General features: G+C 35.8%; 1 protein-coding gene across 2 annotated transcripts in view; it reads left to right on the plus strand.

Moving 5' to 3' along the window:
* EPHA3 (EPH receptor A3) overlaps positions 1 to 20,412 on the plus strand; it is a 407,461-nt gene that overhangs the window by 378,291 nt on the left and 8,758 nt on the right. For both annotated transcript variants that reach the window (XM_027553293.1, XM_027553216.1), the window contains exons 14-16: positions 3,054 to 3,203; positions 4,734 to 4,927; positions 19,961 to 20,116. In XM_027553293.1, the coding sequence (XP_027409094.1) occupies positions 3,054 to 3,203; positions 4,734 to 4,927; positions 19,961 to 20,116 (500 nt within the window). The remainder of the gene's footprint in view (positions 1 to 3,053; positions 3,204 to 4,733; positions 4,928 to 19,960; positions 20,117 to 20,412) is intronic.

Below are 20,412 nucleotides of genomic sequence, written 5' to 3' on the forward strand. Positions count from 1 at the left end.
TTCATTCTCTTCTTCATCCAGTGATGTCTGCCTAGGGTCAAGATGAGCATCTTGAATGTATGGTTATCACTTCATTTTCAGGGCAAAACCAATCAGTCTAAAACACCTTGTTCATGGTTGTCATCAATCTATTGGTTTGGATTTTTTTTCTTTATGTCTGTATTTTTATTTCAAGAGATCTTGATAAGGTAATACATATCTGTGCCTTATGTTTTCTTAATAGATACAAAGTTTTCAACATGGAAAGCTTTCTTTTTTTAGTGCAATTTTTGTGCTACTAGTAAATTGTTTTGGGCAAAGGAAAGGAAATGGCAAAGTGTCTGTAGCAAAGATAAGACATGCAGCTGAGATTTTTAAATATTATCTTTTCTTTGCCCCATGAATACAATTTGTTTGACTTCTGTTAATTCTCAGAGTTCTTTAAAAGAGAAAGAATGTATGCCCTTTAATTCCACTTGGCATCTTGAATAGATTCAGTTAAATGTCACATGTGTAGTTCTGTTTTTATCAAAATGATGGGATGGTATTTGAAATCTTGAATCCTTAAAAACCAAACTTGGTCTTGGAAGGTGCAAGTAAGTTAAGTTCTTTTTTTAAACGTTATTATTATTATTAGCATTGAATGTATTGGCAGAGAAAGGGCAATATTAGACCAGAAAAAAAAACCCTCCAAATTTAAATATAAAAAAGGATCTTTTACATTTTCGTTGAAAAGAATACAAACTATAAAAATGAGAATGAATAAATGAGTATAAGTGAGATGGAAAATAAAGGGGCAACTTCCAAGAAAATAAGCCCTGTTTTTAAAAACTTTTTATTTTGTATTGGAGTGTAGCCAATTAGCAAACAATTTTGTGATAGTTTCAGGTGAACAGCGGAGGGACTTCATAGTGTTTTCTATTTTGCTTTCTGGTTCTGGATCATCTTTACTCCAACAGCACGCTGAGCTCTATAGTGTTTCTCACGAACTCCCAAAGCTCTCATAGTCCAGACCCCATCTCTCCAACTTGATTTTACTGCACTGGTATAAATCATGGACAACCCTGAGGTTGGAATCATCTCAAGAAGGCTGTGCTCAGTCCTCCTTTTTGCGCTCACTTCTCTCCAGTTGCACGCATCCTTCAAAACCCCGTGTAATCCTGACCTCCTTCAAAGACCTCCTGACAGTACTCTTTCTGAACAGATATCGAAGAAAAGTGTCAAGCAGTTTACTGAGCTAGTTCCAATCGCACATGCCGCTCTCCTCTCAAGGATAGCACTTGCTCAATGTTGCTGTGATTAAAGCTGATTCGACCTTTTGCCATCCTCTCCTATTACATGTCTCCACATTTTCTGTAGTATTACCACACTGGAAACTGTTTTTTCCAGAACATATATTTTCCTCCTCTGTGCGTTGATTTATGCCATTTCTCTAAAAGTATGGTAGTATTAAGCTAATGTTTCTTGAGGCTTTACTGTATGCCAGGAACTATGCTAGAGATTTTACTGAAATTTGTCATTTAGCCTCACAATGATGCTATGAACTGTTAGTTTCCAAAATAACAGATGAGGAAATTCAAGCATAATGAGATTTAATAACTTACCTCCCAAGTCACCAATTCATTTCTCCAAAGCAATATATTGTCACCCTCAAGCATTACTTAAGAAACAGTGAAGTCCTATGAGGTAAACATCAATAGAACACACTTTGATGAATATAGTATAATATTTTGATAATATGAATTCTTTGGAAAATCTATCCCTTTTTCCTGGTTATATAAAATTTGGTGCAATTTACAAGGCTCAATTCCTATGTGACCGCCTCAGTTTCTCTAGTAAGAAACTTGGCTCCACGTTCTGCATCACAGCCACTCCACTACTGTCTTCTTTCCTCAATGCAGGCAGGATCTGATTTCTAAAAAGCTCCCAAATCACCTGCAGATCCTGCCTACACTCTGGAACTACTGAACCAGAATTTCCGTTTTAATCAGCATGAGCCCAAGACAACTCTATTGTAAAGTTTCAGATGTGAAGCACTAGATACTTAATTCTCCCTGCATTTAGTTATTCACAACAACTAATTATCATTACTATTTTCTTGATATTTCCCAAACAGAAGGACCAGTGTATTATTTATGCTTGTCTCACCCAGAGTGACTACCATAATACTTCCCATATGGTTACTACTCAGCACATCTTTATTAAATGTATTTATTAAACTGAGAGCAAATTCCATGGGAGTTATACATTTATATCTCCCATAACTCATAGAAGCAATATCTGCTCTAGACTGTAAATTCTCAAGTTGTAATCATTATATCTTTCTAGCTCATATGGTGCTTGCCTTGTACATGGAGGGTACTTCAGTGGCTAATGGTAGAATGAGGCACTGAGTAAATTAATTAAGATGATTGATGAATATATTAAAGTGTTTTTAGATGTATAATTTCATTTGCAATGTATTTAATTAACAAATACCTACAAGAAACTGTATGTCAAGAAGTGGTATAAATTCTTTACAAATCAACATTAGCACTAAGTTTGTTTGTTCATGCATAAATCTATTAAATCAATAAAAGTTGATTTGAGATACCTCAATTAATAGACCTGGATTCCATCCCTGGGTTGGGAAGATCCCCTGGAGGAGGGCGTGGCAACCCACTCCAATATTCTTGCCTAGAGAACCTCCATGGACAGAGGAGCCACACGGGCTACAGTCCATGGTGTTGCAAAGAGTCGGACATGACTGAGCAACTAAGCACACACATCCACCTCAATAGATTCTAATATATGATATATCCTATCTACTTTCTTATCCTATTTACTGTTACAGAGGACTGATAAACGTGCCATAACTGATCAAAATGTCAGCATTTTAGCAATTTTCAAATGTTTTTCCCTTGCCACTCTCTCGTTGGTATTAGAATATATGAACATAGAGATATATCAGAAGAAACCCACAGTCCCTTTCATAAAAGAAATGCCCCGACAAATTCAGTCAGATTTCAGATGATAATGTATATAGTATGTTTTAGTCATTGATCGTGTATGTATATATGATTTTACATTCCAAGGGAGGGAAGATCCCAATCCGGTGGACATCACCAGAAGCCATAGCCTACCGCAAATTCACATCAGCCAGCGATGTATGGAGTTACGGGATTGTTCTCTGGGAGGTGATGTCCTATGGAGAGAGACCATACTGGGAGATGTCCAATCAGGATGTAAGTATTTGTAGTCTATGAGTTATGGGTTCAGATTAAGAGATCAAGCTGTGCAAGGAAGTGGAGCATAATGAAACCAGGTGGCTCCCAGTTTGTGACATTGAAACAGAATACTTAGAAGAAACAAAATTGTTTCCAAATCTTATAAAGATATTAATTGAGTTGCTCTGACAGCTTCACATTTTTCCCTAAAGCAAGGGTTTAGAAGTGAGACAAAAGGAAAACATTTGTAATAAAATGTAATGAAATAAGTGCCTGACAAAATGGCCAATAGATATCAAGAAATGTTTGAATTATTTTTGCTACAAAATTGTCTCAGTGTAACATTAGTAAGATACACTCTGCCATCCTTTGTAGATTCAATTAATGCATCTGTGCCAACATTTTGTTTACTTAAATATAGCATTTCCCAAAGTCAGACAAAACAACCAATCTCTAACATGTTGTTTCTTATAATGTATTAAACTTGCACATGAAGTTAGTTATACAAATTGAAGTCTCGATATAGAGAAAGCAATCATTAACTTTCTATTACAACTGTGATATGATTTTTCAAAAGGATTTTTGTTTTTATAAGCATGCTTTGCTAATGCTTAGTGCAAGGATGCTATTGGCATATGGATTCAGCACACAGAGAGTTTTCTTTATGCTTAGCCAGAAACTGAGCATGATCTCAAAGACACATAAGAAGGAAAGCTGAGATGCTTTTAGTCATTTCCTACTCACCACATATAAAATTGCTTTTAATGTATTTGGATATAAAAACCTTTCTGAACTTCTTCAAACAAGCCACGTTTTATAATGACACTGGGAAAATCAGACTCACTTTTCCACATCTCTATTTTCCAAATTCTTTCTGTATCAGAGGATCTCAAAATGTGCTTTCTGGACCAGCAGCTTGAGCAAGGTCTGGAAATTTGTAGGGATGCAAATTCTCAGGACTTTCCCCAGAGTTATTGAATCAAAGATTAGCTATTTGTGTATTAATAAGTTCTCCAGATGATTCTGATACAGAGTAATGTTTGTAAATCATGACTTTACATGATTTAAAAATGCTGATTAACTAAGAGTCACTTAATTGTTCAACCTATGGGCTTTTAACAAAGGAACTGACTACGATTTGAGAGGTACCAGTTGAACTGTGATATAACTAAAAATCTGTGGTATTTTTTCTGCATTCATCCATTTATATAGAGTTTTCACAGAAATATGTGTTACCACATAAGAGTTTCTTTATAGTTTTCTAAATTTCTGATATCATAGAACATTTCTTTTTATTTTAATCCAGAAAGTTACTGTACAAACTCTTCTTTCCTAAATCCACTTTCTCTGTCTCAATCTTATTTATATAACATTTTCAGACATGAATAATATTTATTTAATAAGCTGTTATCCTTTTAATAAATTTAAAATGAAAACCTTTCACTTTACTTTGAAATATAAATATAAGTGTGACCTGCCCAAAAAGAAGTATTATAATAAAAGAAATTCCACTTCTCTAAGTGCCCGGAAACTTTACATCTCACACAGGTAATTAAAGCTGTGGATGAAGGCTATCGACTGCCACCCCCCATGGACTGCCCAGCTGCGTTGTATCAGCTGATGCTAGACTGCTGGCAGAAAGACAGAAACAACAGACCCAAGTTTGAGCAGATTGTCAGCATTCTGGACAAGCTTATCCGGAACCCAGGCAGTCTGAAGATCATCACCAGTGCGGCAGCAAGGTGACACATTTGATTTTACATCTTGCACTCTCTCTGAGATGATTGTATTTTTATCTCCAAGGTGTTAATTTTTTTCTTCCACTCCCCCAACTGCATACTTTGACACTTATATTCCTCAAGATTAAAAAGACATGTTTGTTTGTTTGTTTGTTTTTTAACTTTCAGGAGGAAATCTCATTCTATTGAATGACACTGATAAAGTTCTGATATTTTTTAACTTGCATCTTACCTAGAAGCACATATACATTCAGGCTTCAATATTTGCACAATAGAAACCCTGAACACATAGATTCTTTCCATTCTCTGTTACTTAAAACAACAAACAAAGGATATCTAGAGTGTTGGGGAATTCTAGCAAAGTCTTGATTTAATCTGCATTTAAAATAAAATTACAGAAATAATAATAGTGTCACCAAGCCATTGCACTGGCTAGCAGAATGCAATTTTCCCTTGATTAAACAAACCTTTATTTAACACATATTATGTGCCGATTACTTTGTTAGACACTGTGAAGGATAAAACTAAGAGTATAATAATGTCAGTGTTCCTGGACAGCAACACAAATGTCAACGCACTGTGGCCGTGAGGCAGCCCTGAGGGCACAACGTCCATTAGACTTGATGCATAATCCTCCCAGCTGAGAATCACTGAGTTGTCCTAATGGTTTTGAGAAATGTCAATTATATGCTCATTGTACACATATGTGAAAAACAGTTCTACATTTTGATAATGTGTTCTTAAATGACAGAGTTTTAGTAAAAGAACTACACCTACTGTGCACAAAAATCCACAATATTAATTAACATGTATACATACTGCATAGTGATGATTTACTGTGACTCATGTATAAAAGATTTAATATAATACCTTATAGGAAAGAATTTTCTTATTTTTGTGCACATCTGTTGTTTTCACTGACAGGTATTAAGAGCTGTGACTTTCAACTTGATAGAGTGCTTGTTAATGCACTGAGAGTATGTAATTTTTTACCTTAATGGAAACAATTATAGCGAGCATATATGATCCAGCTTTTACATTAAATTTGAATAAAATGAATAAAGAGAATTTGCATCAAAATCTTAATGTAAGTATATAAGAGTCATAGATTATTTGTTAGAAATAACTTTTAGGAGATCAATACTATTGAATTTATTAATATATATCCAGTAGGTAAAACTACTGATAACTTATCCTGCAAGGATGAATCTCTGTCCTAAATTTCAGAATGAGACTGTGCAGACTTATTAGGAAATCCACCTGACAGTTTAACAACCAACAAGATAACAAACCTGCCTTTCCCTGAGCCATACGGTCCTCATTTTATACCCTGAAGCCATTTCTTTTAAACTTTACTCAATAGCAAAAAAGAATATCTTTTCAACTATTTCTATATCATAAAAGAGCATTCAAGCCATTTCCATAGGGTCACTACCAATATAAAAACTAGCTCATGTAATACTATCTAGATAGTTAAACCCAATTCTATATGGGAAATTAATCTTAATATCAGATCATATTATGTCATTGTATATTATCATATTCAAATTTTGTTAAATTCACTATTCCATTCTTATTAAAGTAACTGAACATTTTTTATTCTAATATATATTATGTAATACTTTAATATATTCCATTTATTTTGTCATAAACAATGTAATTTTAGGGAACATGTTTTTCTTAATTCACTATAAAAATTTTAGAAATTGTGCTTATGTTTTTTTATTGAGATTAAAATGCACAGCTAGGCAGACTATGCCTTTATAAATTTATTAATGACAACCTTATGTTGCCATGCAACAATGTCAAGAGATCTTATTTTTCTTTAGAAAATTTTCTTTCCCACTTTTGACAATGATTATTGTATTCTTTTTCATAGCTGATTACACATATTCCTCTTCCCATTTAATTTTCCAGTAATGCCCTTGCTACATGCTTTATTGAGAAAATACAAGCCATCAGATGGAAAATTCCAGCAGCAAAACAAAAACATACTGGTGTTCTTCTTTCCTATAATTACAAGAGAGGAGAGTCCTTCTTTCCTGTAATTAGAAGAGAGAGAGGAAGTATGCTTCCAATGTCAGAGGCAAATGCCTTTCTCTCGCTCCTCTCCATCCCCTGTGTGTCCAGCCTCTTTCCCTCTCTCCTGCATAAGCAGGCTCTTTATTTCTGCAAGATTATTGTCATAAAAATATGTTCTATTACATTGTTTCTCAAATTACCCTAGTAAAAGGATCACTAGAGGGAATTTATTAAATGTTCAAATATCCAGGTCTAACCCAAGCTACTAATTCAGAATCTTCAGGAAAGGAGTGGAATTTGTACATTTGATAAAAAAACTCCAGGTAATTTTTATCATCAAGGGAATTTAGAAAAGGCTATTTATCAACATCACCTCTGCTGATTCCACATCTCTTGTCAACTACTTTATTTTTCTACCACCCTTCAGAGCCAAACTTCTCCAATAAGGGTCTCAAAGACAGACATTTCAAAATTTAATATTCAAAATTTTATCCTTTTATTTACTCCTGATAATCTCATTCTCCCACTGCATTTTGAATTTAGTTGAATACACTAGCACCTATACATCTGCCCAATCAGTATTAGAACCATCTTGGCCCCGCTTTCTTGGCCTCCACACTTCAACCCAGGTGAGCACTGTGTCAACATGATCCATTTCGCTCCCTTTTCACTGCAAACGCTCTCTCCTATGACTTTCTCCTTCTGACCTAGGGCACTGCAGTAGTCTCCTAATGTGTCCCCTGATTCCATTCTTGTCCCACTTTGAGCATCTCTCACAGAGTCTTCAGAATTTTCCTATCAATCTCTATATATTGATAAATATATACCAGGCTTTCCTGGTGACTCAGGTGGTAAATACTCTGCCTGCAATATAGGAGACCCAGGTTTGATTCCTGGGTTAGGAAGATGCCCTGAAGAAGGGAATAACTACCCACTCCAATATACATGTCTGGAGAATTCAATAAATTGTGTATATACAATATAATTTGTCACCTCTTTATAACTGATTTTGAATTTCCATTACACTTGGAAAAAAATCTGCATTCTTTTTGGTGATTTAAATACCCCTGCTCCTCCAATGTCCTTTCTTTTATTCAAATATTAATTTCTTCATTTTTTAACAATTATTTATTGTATGCTAATCTACTATGTGCTAGGTATGTGCAGATGCTGGAGAATAGTGATGAAGACAAATATGTTTCCTACAGAGTTTACATTCTATAAGATGAATAGACATCTTCTATAATGTATACAAACAGACAATAGACTGGCACAGATTATAGGAAGGAAATAAATAAAAGGCTGTGATCGATCATTAAAGGGTGGTTGGGGAAAAAAAAAGAACTCTAGGCATAGTAAAAATAAACTGCAGGTGAGTCTAAAGTGTTCTCGAAAATGGCAGAAGGACAACAACATAATGGAAGGACAGAAGGGAGAGGAAGAGTCTGTCACAGGAAGGCAAACAGAAGCCAGAGTACTTGAGGGTACCAGGTCATGGGGAGGACTTTGGAATTTTTTGAAATGCATGAGGAACCCATTAAGGCATTTAAGGCAGAGATGTAAGGCTGTTTGATTTACACAACTGCTTTGTGGGGAGCATTTCAGCCTTTCAACCTGAGCTCCTTTCACTTAAATAGTATGGTAGCCTCAGTGACCAACTTCAGGTTCCTTCAGAAAGTCAAAGCATGTCAGACAGGAGGACAGTAGCTCATGCTGTTCTTGTTGTAAGAGTCTTCTTTGTGTCCATTTCCCTTAGAAAGCAGTTTCTATGCCTTGTCTTAATTGAGGCATTCTCTGGCAACAAGATTTAAAGGTCAACACTATTAATTGTTTTACAGGCCACTGTGTCCTTCTTCTTCATCCCAACTGTAATTCAGTTGTGTGCATTTTCTAAGTATTTATTCCTCCAATTAGCTCTAAGACCAATGAGATCAGATGCTGTGCTTCCCTTGTATTACCAGTTGATACTCGAAATTCAATAAATATCTGTTACACACATGAATATGTATTTGCTGAAATAATACTAAATTTCCATTTCAACAGACACACAATTTTTAGAAAAAAATATTCCAGTTCTTTTTCCTATTCAGTATATGGATTTCTACAGACACTAGTCATAAAGGTAAAAGCTTATAATTTTCCCCTAACCCTAATCCTAACCCTAATCCTAATTTTCTTTTATTTCCCCTAAGCATAAATCTTATGTCTCCCTTCCTCTTCAATACACTTGGAGACTGTCTCAATCTGAGTTTGTGGATGGCACCAAGGATTCAAATTTCTGAATGACTTAGTTATTTGGATCACTGTAAAGAATTATGTCTATAAAGTCCTTTAGGAAAAACAACATCTTCTATCAATTTTTATAGGGATGTTGTTTTCCAGAGTCTGCCTGAGTCTAGTTAGTTTTATGGCACATTTTATTTCACATACTGTTACAGAAATCTTACTACAATGCATTATTTTACTTTTCAACCTTCCTTAGAGTTGATGATTCATAGCAGAAACATTCCCAAAGAATATTCCAGTGAGAGTGTCTTTGTGAATATCATTGCTGGAAGTAGGGAATGTGTTTAAGCATATGGTCATGGTGTATCAGATTAAAAACTTACTGAGATGTTGCAAAAAGTGGTGAGAAAGGAAAGGAAGTTGGAGTAAATTTTATGTTTGTTCTCCAGTAATTGATTCATTTTCCTAAAAGTAGAGTAAATGGAGGAGACATGAATAAATTTGAAGTGTTGACTGTATATCAATATGAAGATTTATTTAGCATTTACTTTGTGTGAAGTGTTATACTGGGCCCTGCGGGCTTCCCAAGTGGCAGTTCATAGTAAAGAGCCTGCCTGCCAATGCAGGAGACATAAGAGACACCGGTCAGGAAGATGCCCTGGAGGAGGGCATGGCAACCCACTCCAGTATTCTTGCCTGGAGAATCCTATGATCAGAAGAGCCTGGCAGGCTATAGTCCATAGGGTCCCAAAGAGTTGGACAGGACTGAAGCAACTTAGCACATGGTGATTATACAGGTAAATAGACACAGCCTCCACTTGCAACAGCTTGCCTTGAAAATTGGAGGAAAAGTTCAGCAATACTATACAATTAACCCTTGAACAGCACAGGTTTGAATTGTAGGGGTCCATGCTCCTTCTCTTTAGTTGTTTCTGACTCTTTGCGACCCCATGGACTGTAGCCTGCTAGGCTCCTCTATCTGTGGGATTTTCCAGGTAAGAATACTGGAGTGGGTTGCCAAGTGCTCCACCAGGAGATCAATCCAATCCAGGGATCAAACTTGGATCCCAATCCAGGGATCCCAATCCAGGGATCAAACACGCATCTCCTGAGGCTCCTACATTACAGGTGGATTCTTTACCGCTGAGCAACTGGGGAAGCTTATAGGGGTCCATTTATACACAGATATTTTTCAGTAGCAAACACTACACTACTCCAGGGTTTGTGGTTGGTTGAATCTTGGGGTGCCAAGGAATCAAGGAATCTCAGATAGGAGAAACTGCAAATAGGGAGGACAGACTAAGTGAATTTCAGTGTTGTTCAAGGTCGACAGTAATATCCCTCAGGTTAAGTAATTATTGGAACAAAAAGACAAAGTGTTTAGGAATCATGAACAAAGAATGAGTTTACTTTGAGCTTTGAGATTCTTTGGAAGTTGCAGAGAAATAATTTTTGGAACTGAGCGACTAGTGGATGATGAGTGAAATGTCTACCAGTATAAGATCATACCAGGCTGGGAGAACACTGTACAGAAAATCAAGACACACAAAAATTTACAATACTTCAATTTACACTGCATAAACTATTTCTGGGATAATATAGGATCAGATAAGGAATTATGAGGAAGGAGCCACTATATGATTTCACCAGATAATGGAAGATTGCATGTCATCTCTAGAAATCTGGACTTTTGTCCATGAGGAAAAGAGGAGCCGTTGAAGACAATTAAATGACATGTGGAGTAGTTCTCTGCAAATGTACCTAGAAGAACTGGAGAGGAAGAGTGCGTGATAAGGAGTAAGGAGGTGATTTCAATAGTCTTGGGAAGGACTTAGGCTAGAGTAAAGAAGAGAAAATTTATTTTAAAAAAAGGTGTGAATTCAAACAGTTGTAAAGAAGTATTATAAGACATGGTGAGTAGTGAGCAATGCAGAGTGACATGGAGTAGCAGAGAATACTTCCAGGTGAACAAGGAGGACTCTGAGGACAGTGCTGTTACTAAACGGGGTACCAAGTGCAGAAGGGTGAACAGCTGTGTGAGGAAGATTAGCACTCTGGACACAATGAGACTGAGTCCCACAAGAACATGGAGAGTTACATCACAAGCTGGGGAGAGACTAAAGCTAAGCATCCAATTTCAAGCCTTCTGACTGCAAAGATAATTTTTTCGAAAAAACACTATTAGAAACACATTTAGAAGGTACAAGTCTCGATCTAGTCATGCTGATTTTTACCACAAGTATATCCATCTTTATTCTTCTACATAATAATATGCTATGCTAAGTCACTTCAGTCGTGTCCGGCTCTGTGCCACCCCACAGATGGCGGCCCACCAGGCTTCCCCATCCCTGGGATTCTCCAGGCAAGAACACTGGAGTGGGTTGCCATTTCCTTCTCCAAAGCGTGAAAGTGAAGTCGCTCAGTCGTGTCCGACTCTTAGCGACCCCATGGATTGTAGCCTAACAGGCTCCTCCGTCCATGGGATTTTCCAAGCAAGAGTACTGGAGTGGGGTGCCATTGCCTTTTCCGACATAATAATATAATTTCTACTTAAAGCTCTCATATCCCAAGGATCATAGGAAGACTGTAATCTGTGAATAGTGGAGGGTGTTTGTCTGCATGGGTTGACAGTGAGACACCCTGCCTCCCAATCTCCCAGACTGGGAGCTTCTCCTTGCTGCTCCTGTGCTGCTCTGTGGTCAGTGGTGTTTCTGAAGCCTCTAAATCCCTCCGTCACTTAGTGTAGACCTCAAAAATCTATAAGAACCAAGAAACTGATTGAAATGAATGAATGCTTCCACAGTGCGTAACGGGGTATCACAGTAGGTTATGGAGATTTCAGACTCCTTATAAGAGAACTACAGAGCCAGTCAAGCCAGTCGGTGGCAATCCTAGAAGGAAAAGTGTTGGAAACATTAGCTGTTATCTCAGAACACTAAACCACTGCATAGACTTCTATCCAGAAAGAAAGAAAATGGTCTCTGTCTAGAGCTTTGGAGAACAGCACCAATATCAGAACAGAAGCATATGAAGTGGTAGGTAGAAATAAGAACAGACAGAGTTAGGAATGAAACTTAAACCATTAGAAAAACTACAGATCAAGGAATTTTCCAAAAGCGGATAGAATGAATTGTATAATCAAAAGCTGCAAAAGAATGAGGCAAAAAAAGACAATAAAGGAAAAGAGCCACTCTAAACAATGAGAAGGACATTGAGTTTTTTTTAGATAGTTAATTTGATTTTTTAGAATGATAGATGAAGTACATTTTAAGAGATTTTGTTATAATTGGGATGATGAAAAAGAAAATACAATGCAAAAATAATGCTTTTGATAAATATAGAAAAAATGAAAAATATAGTCATAATGCACCTGTATAAAAGGGTAAAAATAGAGCTCTTCCTTTTTAAAGAATTGGAAAAGTCTTTCTTAAAGAAGTTCTTGATAGAAATTGCTGCTATAAAAATAAATAGAAAGTAGTCTTAGAAAGATAAATTTTCTCTCATTTTATCATACATTTTTGTTATTTGTTGTTTAGTTGCTAAGGCATGTCTGATTCTTTGCAACCCCATGTTTACAGCATGCCAGGCTTCCCTGTCCTTCCCTATCTCCTGGAGTTTTCTACAACTCATGTCCATTGAGTTGGTGGTGCTATATAACCATCTCATCCTCTGTCACCCCCTTCTCCTCTGCCCTCAATCTTTCCCAGCATCAGGGTCTCTTCCAATGAGTCAGCTCTTTGTTTTTGTTATACAGATTAAAAAGTAAGCAAAATTCATTTTTAAAAGAAACTATAGTGAAGATTAGTTTTATATTTTGTATATATATGTAATCCATATTATATCATATTTACGTATTATATAATAACTAATTTTACATGTATAAAATGTATAAAATATAGCACCTAGATTTAAATAAATTCATTGTATTAATTTTATAAATGTAGATAAATTTAAAAATTTAAAAAACTAAAAATAAAGAAACATGAAAGATGAATTCATTTCTATTCAGAGAGAAGATGCCTTTATTTGGGGATATTTATGTATATAAAATGAAATAGAGAAATAACTTTTTCTTTAAATTCACAAAATTTTCAAATGCCATGTCATTGGATTCATCAATACTATCATAAATTTTAGAATATAAATTTGGGGCATACAGAATGATATAATACATTCAATATTTTTAGAATGAGGTTCTAAATGAAGGTAACCTAATTTATAGTCTAAAGACTTAAATGATATATTTTAAATACTTAGACTAATAAAGAGTCAATTATACTTAGTTAATTTAATTGGAATGATTTAAAATATATTGTTTCATTGTGCTAATTCTTATTGCTAACTTTGTAAGGGTTTATCGTCATTAAGTTGCAGAATAAATAAGAACAAAAATAAGCAGTACTTATAATTTTTCCCCATTAATGGCACTAAATTAACATTAACAAATGCTACTGATCTCTAAGAGAACAAAATATATTTATTTTAGAGAATGTCTACTTTTTTTTAACAAATATTTTTAAAATATTAAATACTAAATATTTTTAACAAATATTTAGTAGAAGTCTAAGGACCAAAAAACAATCTATTTCTCAAAATGACTTTGACCTCTAATTCTGAAACTGACAGGGTGACTTTCCTTACTGAACAAATATGATAAAGAACATTTTAGAAGAAAGCAAATATTCCAAATACTCAGGTGATCTCTCTTTTTTTTTTAATCTTAAAAATCAAAGCAAGTAATTTTACCATTGGGAGAAATTAAACCAGATGTAATAGCTATAACTGCTAAGATTTTGTCCTTAAGGTCTAGAGACAATTAAAATAAACACAATGACTTTACTCCTCTTTAATGTGTCATTTATGTACTAGTCTCCTGTTGGGAACTATATGTACTCAAAATTATTTTTAGTTACTGATGACAAGTTAAATTCATTTCATCCTATTGGAATTTCTTATATTAGGGATAAAAAGATGAAAATGATCATAAATTCATGTTTAGAAATTTGACAAATACACAATTTTCCCTTGAAATACAATAAGGTACTCCTTGAAATACAAATGTTAACAATAAATTAGAAAAGGAATTGAAAAGTATTTTACCATTCTCAGGCAATAATATCAATAAATATAAATATAATTAACATTTTGCTGCTGAGAAACTACTCTTTATGGTCCCTGAAACTATTCACAACAGACAAAAAGCACATAATTATAGTGGGATAGAATACATCTTCAACATTACTAATATTTACTTCTAGACTCAGTAGGCATCTACTTATTCATTCAAGAAAAATATATAAATCATTATTCTTAATACATAAAAAATAAAGCCCTTTGTAAACCCAAAAGAGTCTTTCCATATTATAAAAGGATAACTTAACATTCAATTTTAGAGTTAGAATTCTAGTGCAATACCGAAATAAGATCATTATAAGAAGATATTCTTGGGACTAGCAGTTACTTATTGATATTTGTCCCGAGTATCTGGTGCTAATTGTTATGAGCATTTACAGATAAAGTAAGAGTTGGTGGGAAGAAAATATATGTGTACCTCTTTAAAGCAACAGTATGAAAATCCACAAAAGAATAATTCAGAAACCAAAATCCAAGGAGGGAGAAAGAAAGGGAGGAAAGTTATTTTTTGCTTCCCCTGAGCAAACATGTAATTTCCATGATTTCTTTTTAATGACTGCAGTCTGCGGCCAGTAGGTACTGATTTATGAAAAGCTGTAAAAGATCAGGTGGAACTCTGCAGGACATCGTTTACAGCTGCACGGATTGAAACCCATCTAATTTGTCTAGTAAAAGTGTGAGCTCACAGTGCACATCACCCAGCCTATAAATTTCCCCTTCAGACCCAATGTCTGGGGCTAGGTCTAAAAAAACTCCAATGCCTGCAGCTGCTCAAAAAGCCTACATTCCCCTGGTGCGCATGAAGAGACATCACAGGCTCTTCACAGTGAGAGACAAATTCCTATCCATTGATAAACTCTCCAGATGTCCTCTCGGAGGAGGAAAAGAACCAATTTTTATTTGAATTCCCCAGAGAAATCCTGGAAGTGGAAAAATGATACTTTGCAGGGCTGGTTATTCTGAGGTCACTGGCATTAAAATTAGGTCATTCTTTGTCTTCCTCATACTTTGATCCAAGTAATAAACAGAAAGACTCGGTTGGGGTCACTCTAATCCCTAATCCGCCTGTCCTGTTTTATTTCAATTTGTTTGTACTAATTTTTTCCAAATTCTTGTTGAGTCCGACGGTATTGTTGAGTTTAAAAATACAAACCATTTTGAATTGAGAAAGAAAAACTCTGCATTTTGCTATTAGGCATACTTCGTAAATATTCTGAATAAACGTCCTGGGGTTTGATTCTTCATACCCACAAGCTCATAAATAAAAAAGGATTGCTATTCATGGGACCAGGAGTCGACAAGAGTCAACATTAGATTAGTCTGTGCTTCAGCTACTGTAGAAATCCAAGCTGTAGGATGTGAGTATATGTGAGTGTGTGTGCATGCCTGTAGATAGTCCAATATTTTATTGTCTCCTTTCTAGGTCTCACTTTAATTTTCTTAGAAAATTTCCTCACACCTGATTTAATGCTGCACCTATCAATTTTGTTTACTGATTCCAAGTCTTATCCAATGGGTACAATATTATATCCAATGTTGGCCAGTGACAAAGGATATTTCATTCATGATGGTCGTGCAAAACTACCCAAGAATATTGTGCATGTTTTGGAACCTGGCTTGTGTATCTATTTCTGTAATTTCTCAAATTCTTAAGAAAATAAAACACAAAAAATTTCAATGATTTAAAAAATGAATTTTTTTCAGATTAGTAATTTAAAGAATCATAGAAAATTATTTATGTATATATTCCAGAATTATTTATGTATATGTATAATGTTTATAGTATTATAAAATACTACATTTATATTTTGGGATGTTCTAGATATTCCTAAAGGAAAGATAATGTTTTGTAAAATAATGCTTAATTTCTCATTCTTTCTTTTAGATGACCTGTGAGGGTTAGTTAAAACTAAACTATAACACAGCAAAACAAATTACAAACTCCATAACTTTAATTTGGCTTCCCTGATAGCTCAGTTGGTAAAGAATCCACCTGCAATGCAGGAGACCCCTGTTTGATTCCTGGTTTGGGAAGATTTGCTGGAGAAGGGATAGGCTATCCACTCCAGTATTCTTGGGCTTCCCTGGTGGCTTAGATGGTAAAGAATCCACCTGTGATGAGGGAGACCTGGGTTCCATCCCTGGGTTGGGAAGATCCCCTGGAAAAGGAAATGGCTACCCACTCCAGTATTCTGGCCTGGAAAATTCCATGGACTGTGTAGTCCATGGGGTCTCAAAGAGTCAGACACAACCCAGTGACTTTTACTTTAATTTTTTATTTATAATTAAAACATTTGGGGTAAAGAGGATTGAAGTGGTTGAGTTTAGTCTAATAGAAAAAAGAAGGTTGAAAAATCCTCCACATTTGTCTGTCTCCATTTCACAAATCATGACAAGGAGGGAAGTAATTACTCATATGTATTTTCCACAGAGCATGCAAATACAGATAGAACCAAACAATCATGCTGTCAATGTTTTCTTAAACTCAGTATTAAAATTGTATTAAATTTTCATTTTTATCAAATAAACTTATTTTTAATTAAAATTGTATCTTTAGCAGATAAATTTAATATCTCCCCATCAAAATCCAAATGAATTTACATGTCTCTCACGTGTTTCCAACAGCAGCATGCAGATCTAGGACATGTTTGTTTAGATATCAGAATATTGACCTCATGCTTACGCATGTCTCATACATTAGGAGTGAGTTGGAGAAATATTATCAGTAGTAACAGAAATCTCCCAATTAAAAAATTCCTTTTAAATGTGGGCAGAACTTTGATTTGTCACTTAATTTTAGTTTCAGATTCCACAAGAATTATAGGGACATAGCATCAGTGTCTAAATAATATAAAGATTAAAGTCCTTCGTATCTGTGTATTATGCTTAGTCTATGCCAGTATAGTCTCTGGCATATTGTTAGTGTTCATAATTGTTTAACATAATTCTTATGGCTATTATTATTGTTCATCTTAAAGCAAAGGCCTTCATAACTACTATTTGCTCAAGCACCCATACTAAGAGGAAAGAATAAAGAGAAAGACAATCAAGTGTCTACCTGGTGACTGGTCCCAGCCTTATGAGTCACAGGACAATTAAAGAGATCACTGAAAGCTCAAAAAACAACCCAAAGGCAGTTTACCAATAGGATGCTTCTCTTGGCTCCTCAGAGATGAAAACATGGTTTCCTCCATTTCTTTTTTATCCCTGTTGTTCCTTTGAGTCACCAGATCTTGCAGTTGGTCATAGACCTATAGTCAGACCTGTAATTATATAAGTCAATCCTAATGGTATGGACCTAACAGAAGCAGAAGATATTAAGAAGAGGTGGCAGGAATACACAGAAGAACTGTACAAAAAAGATCTTCATGACCCAGATAACCATGATGGTGTGATCACTCACCTAGAGCCAGACATCCTGGAATGTGAAGTCAAGTGGGCCTTAGGAAGCATCACTATGAACAAAGCTAGTGGTGGTGATGGAATTCCAGTTGAGCTATTTCAAATCCTCAAAGATGATGCTGTGAAAGTGCTGCACTCCATATACCGGCAAATTTGGAAAACTCAGCAGTAGCCACAGAACTGGAAAAGGTCAGGTTTCATTCCAATCCTGAAAAAAGGCAATGCAAAAGAATGTTCAAACTACTGCACAATTGTACTTACCTCACATGCTAGCAAAGTAATGCTCAAAATTCTCCAAGCTAGGCTTCAACAGTATGTGAATTGTGAATTTCCAGAAGTTCAAGCTGGATTTAGAAAAGGCAGAGGAACCAGAGATCAAATTGCCAACATTTGCCGGATCATCGAAAAAGCAAGAGAGTTCCAGAAAAACATCTACTTCTGCCTTATTGACTATGCCAAAGCCTTTGACTGTGTTGATCATAACAAACTGGAAAATTCTTCAAGAGATGGGAATACCAGACCACCTGACCTGCCTCTTGAGAAACCTATATACAGGTCAAGAAGCAACAGTTAGAACTGGACATGGAACCAAATCAGGAAAACATGGTTCCAAATTGGGAAAGGAGTACATCAAGGTAATATATTGTCACCTTGCTTATTTAATTATATGCAGAATACATCACATGAAATGCCAGGCTGGATGAAGCACAAGCTTGAATCAAGATTGCTGAGAGAAATATTGAGGTTATTGATAACCTCAGATATGCAGATGACACCACCTTTATGGCAGAAAGTGAAGAAGAACTAAAGAGTCTCTTGATGAAAGTGAAAGAGGAAAGTGAAGAAGCTGGCTTAAAATTCAACATCTAGAAAACTAAGATCATGGCATCCAGTTCCATCACTCCATGTCAGATGGGAAAACAATAGAAACAGTGACAGATTTTATTTTCTCGGGCTCCAAAATCACTGAAGATGATGACCGCAGCCATTAAATTAAAAGACACTTGCTCCTTGGAAGAAAAGCTATGACCAACTAGACAGCATATTAAAAAGCAGAGACATTACTTTACCAAAAGGTCTAGTCAAAGCAATGGTTTTTCCATAGTTATGTATGGCAGTGAAAGTTGAACTATCAAGAAAGCTGAGCACCAAAGAACTGATGCTTTTGAACTGTGGTGTTGAAGAAGACTCTTCAGAGTCCCTTGGACTGCAAGGAGATCCAACCAGTCAATCTTAAAGGAAATCAGTCCTGAATATTCATTGGAAGGACTGATGCTGAAGCTGAAACTCCAAAACTTTGGCCACCTGATGTGAAGGACTAATTGGAAAAGACTCAGTGCTGGGAAAGATTGAAGGCAGGAGGAGAAGGTGATGACAGAGGATGAGATGTTTGGATGGCAGCATCGACTCAATGGACATGAGTTTGAGTAAGCTCCGATAGTTGGTGATGGACAGGGAGGCCTGGCGTGCTGCAATCCATGGGGTCGCGAAGAGTCAGACATGACTGAGTAATTGAACTGAAAAATTCCTGTTAATGCTGACTATATTGTGCAATAAAAATCATAATCACAATGGCTATCTATTATCTATCTTTGTGTGTATATATACACACACACATATATATGTATGTTTATATTGTAAAATATATTTGGTGTTGTCCTAGTTGTTAGACTTTCACTTCTTGTTACTCATCTACTGTTTTCTATTTCTTTTTAATTTTTAATGACAATGTGACATTAAATTTGTGCGAACTTTACGTCCTGCTGTAAATATAGTCTACATTGTTCAAATTTTCCCTTAGACAGCATCCTGTACAATGTCTGCAGATGAACATTCAGTAGGCAGGATTTAATATTGGAAACAAATCCATCCACCAAAGCAGACAACAGAGTGTTCAGAATGTCATGTCAGCTATAACTGCAACCTAAATTACCACCATCTTTGCTAATGGTTAAACAAATTAAATTATAGAAGTATGTATGGATATATTTATGCTTTTCACTGGCAAAGTTTCAGTAATTTAAAAAGCAGTCATGAGTAGAGAAGGGGAGCACTGAGACAAGATGATTACACAGTGTTCTTGCAAGCTGCCAGCTTGAGCAGATGAAGGCTTCATGGCAGATAAATTTTACAAATACACAGGAGCGCCACATGAAGTCTGGAAGTCCCTGCTGATGTTGGTGTCGAATTTTGACACACAGCAACTCTGCTGACTCCTGATCTTTCTCCCTTTGGTATTTTATTTTCTTGCAGGCCCTCAAACCTTCTCCTGGACCAAAGTAACATCGACATTACTACCTTCCGCACGACAGGTGACTGGCTTAACGGTGTCCGAACAGCACAGTGCAAGGAAATCTTCACAGGCGTGGAGTACAGTTCTTGTGACACCATAGCCAAGATTTCTGCAGAGTAAGAATAAGCTTTTGACTGAATGATTCTGAACTTTCTAGTGGACATATATGTCTTGAATTAGTATATTTAAAGAGTAAATGAATCTCTAAGGTACTTAACTTTCTCCTGAACCCACTGAGCTGGATCCTGGGTCTCTTTCTCAAGGATGTCTTCTAGATTGATGTGTTGATGTGTGTTCCTCCCTCATGCTTCATCTCCACAAAAGCTATCTTCATTGAACTGTGACCTTCAGATAAACCACCAGATATAAACCCACACCCCACCCCAACAGACCCAAGCCTCTAATTTAGAAC

Source organism: Bos indicus x Bos taurus, chromosome 1 (genome assembly GCF_003369695.1).
Source record: "Bos indicus x Bos taurus breed Angus x Brahman F1 hybrid chromosome 1, Bos_hybrid_MaternalHap_v2.0, whole genome shotgun sequence".
In the NCBI taxonomy this organism is placed as follows: Eukaryota; Metazoa; Chordata; class Mammalia; order Artiodactyla; family Bovidae; genus Bos; species Bos indicus x Bos taurus.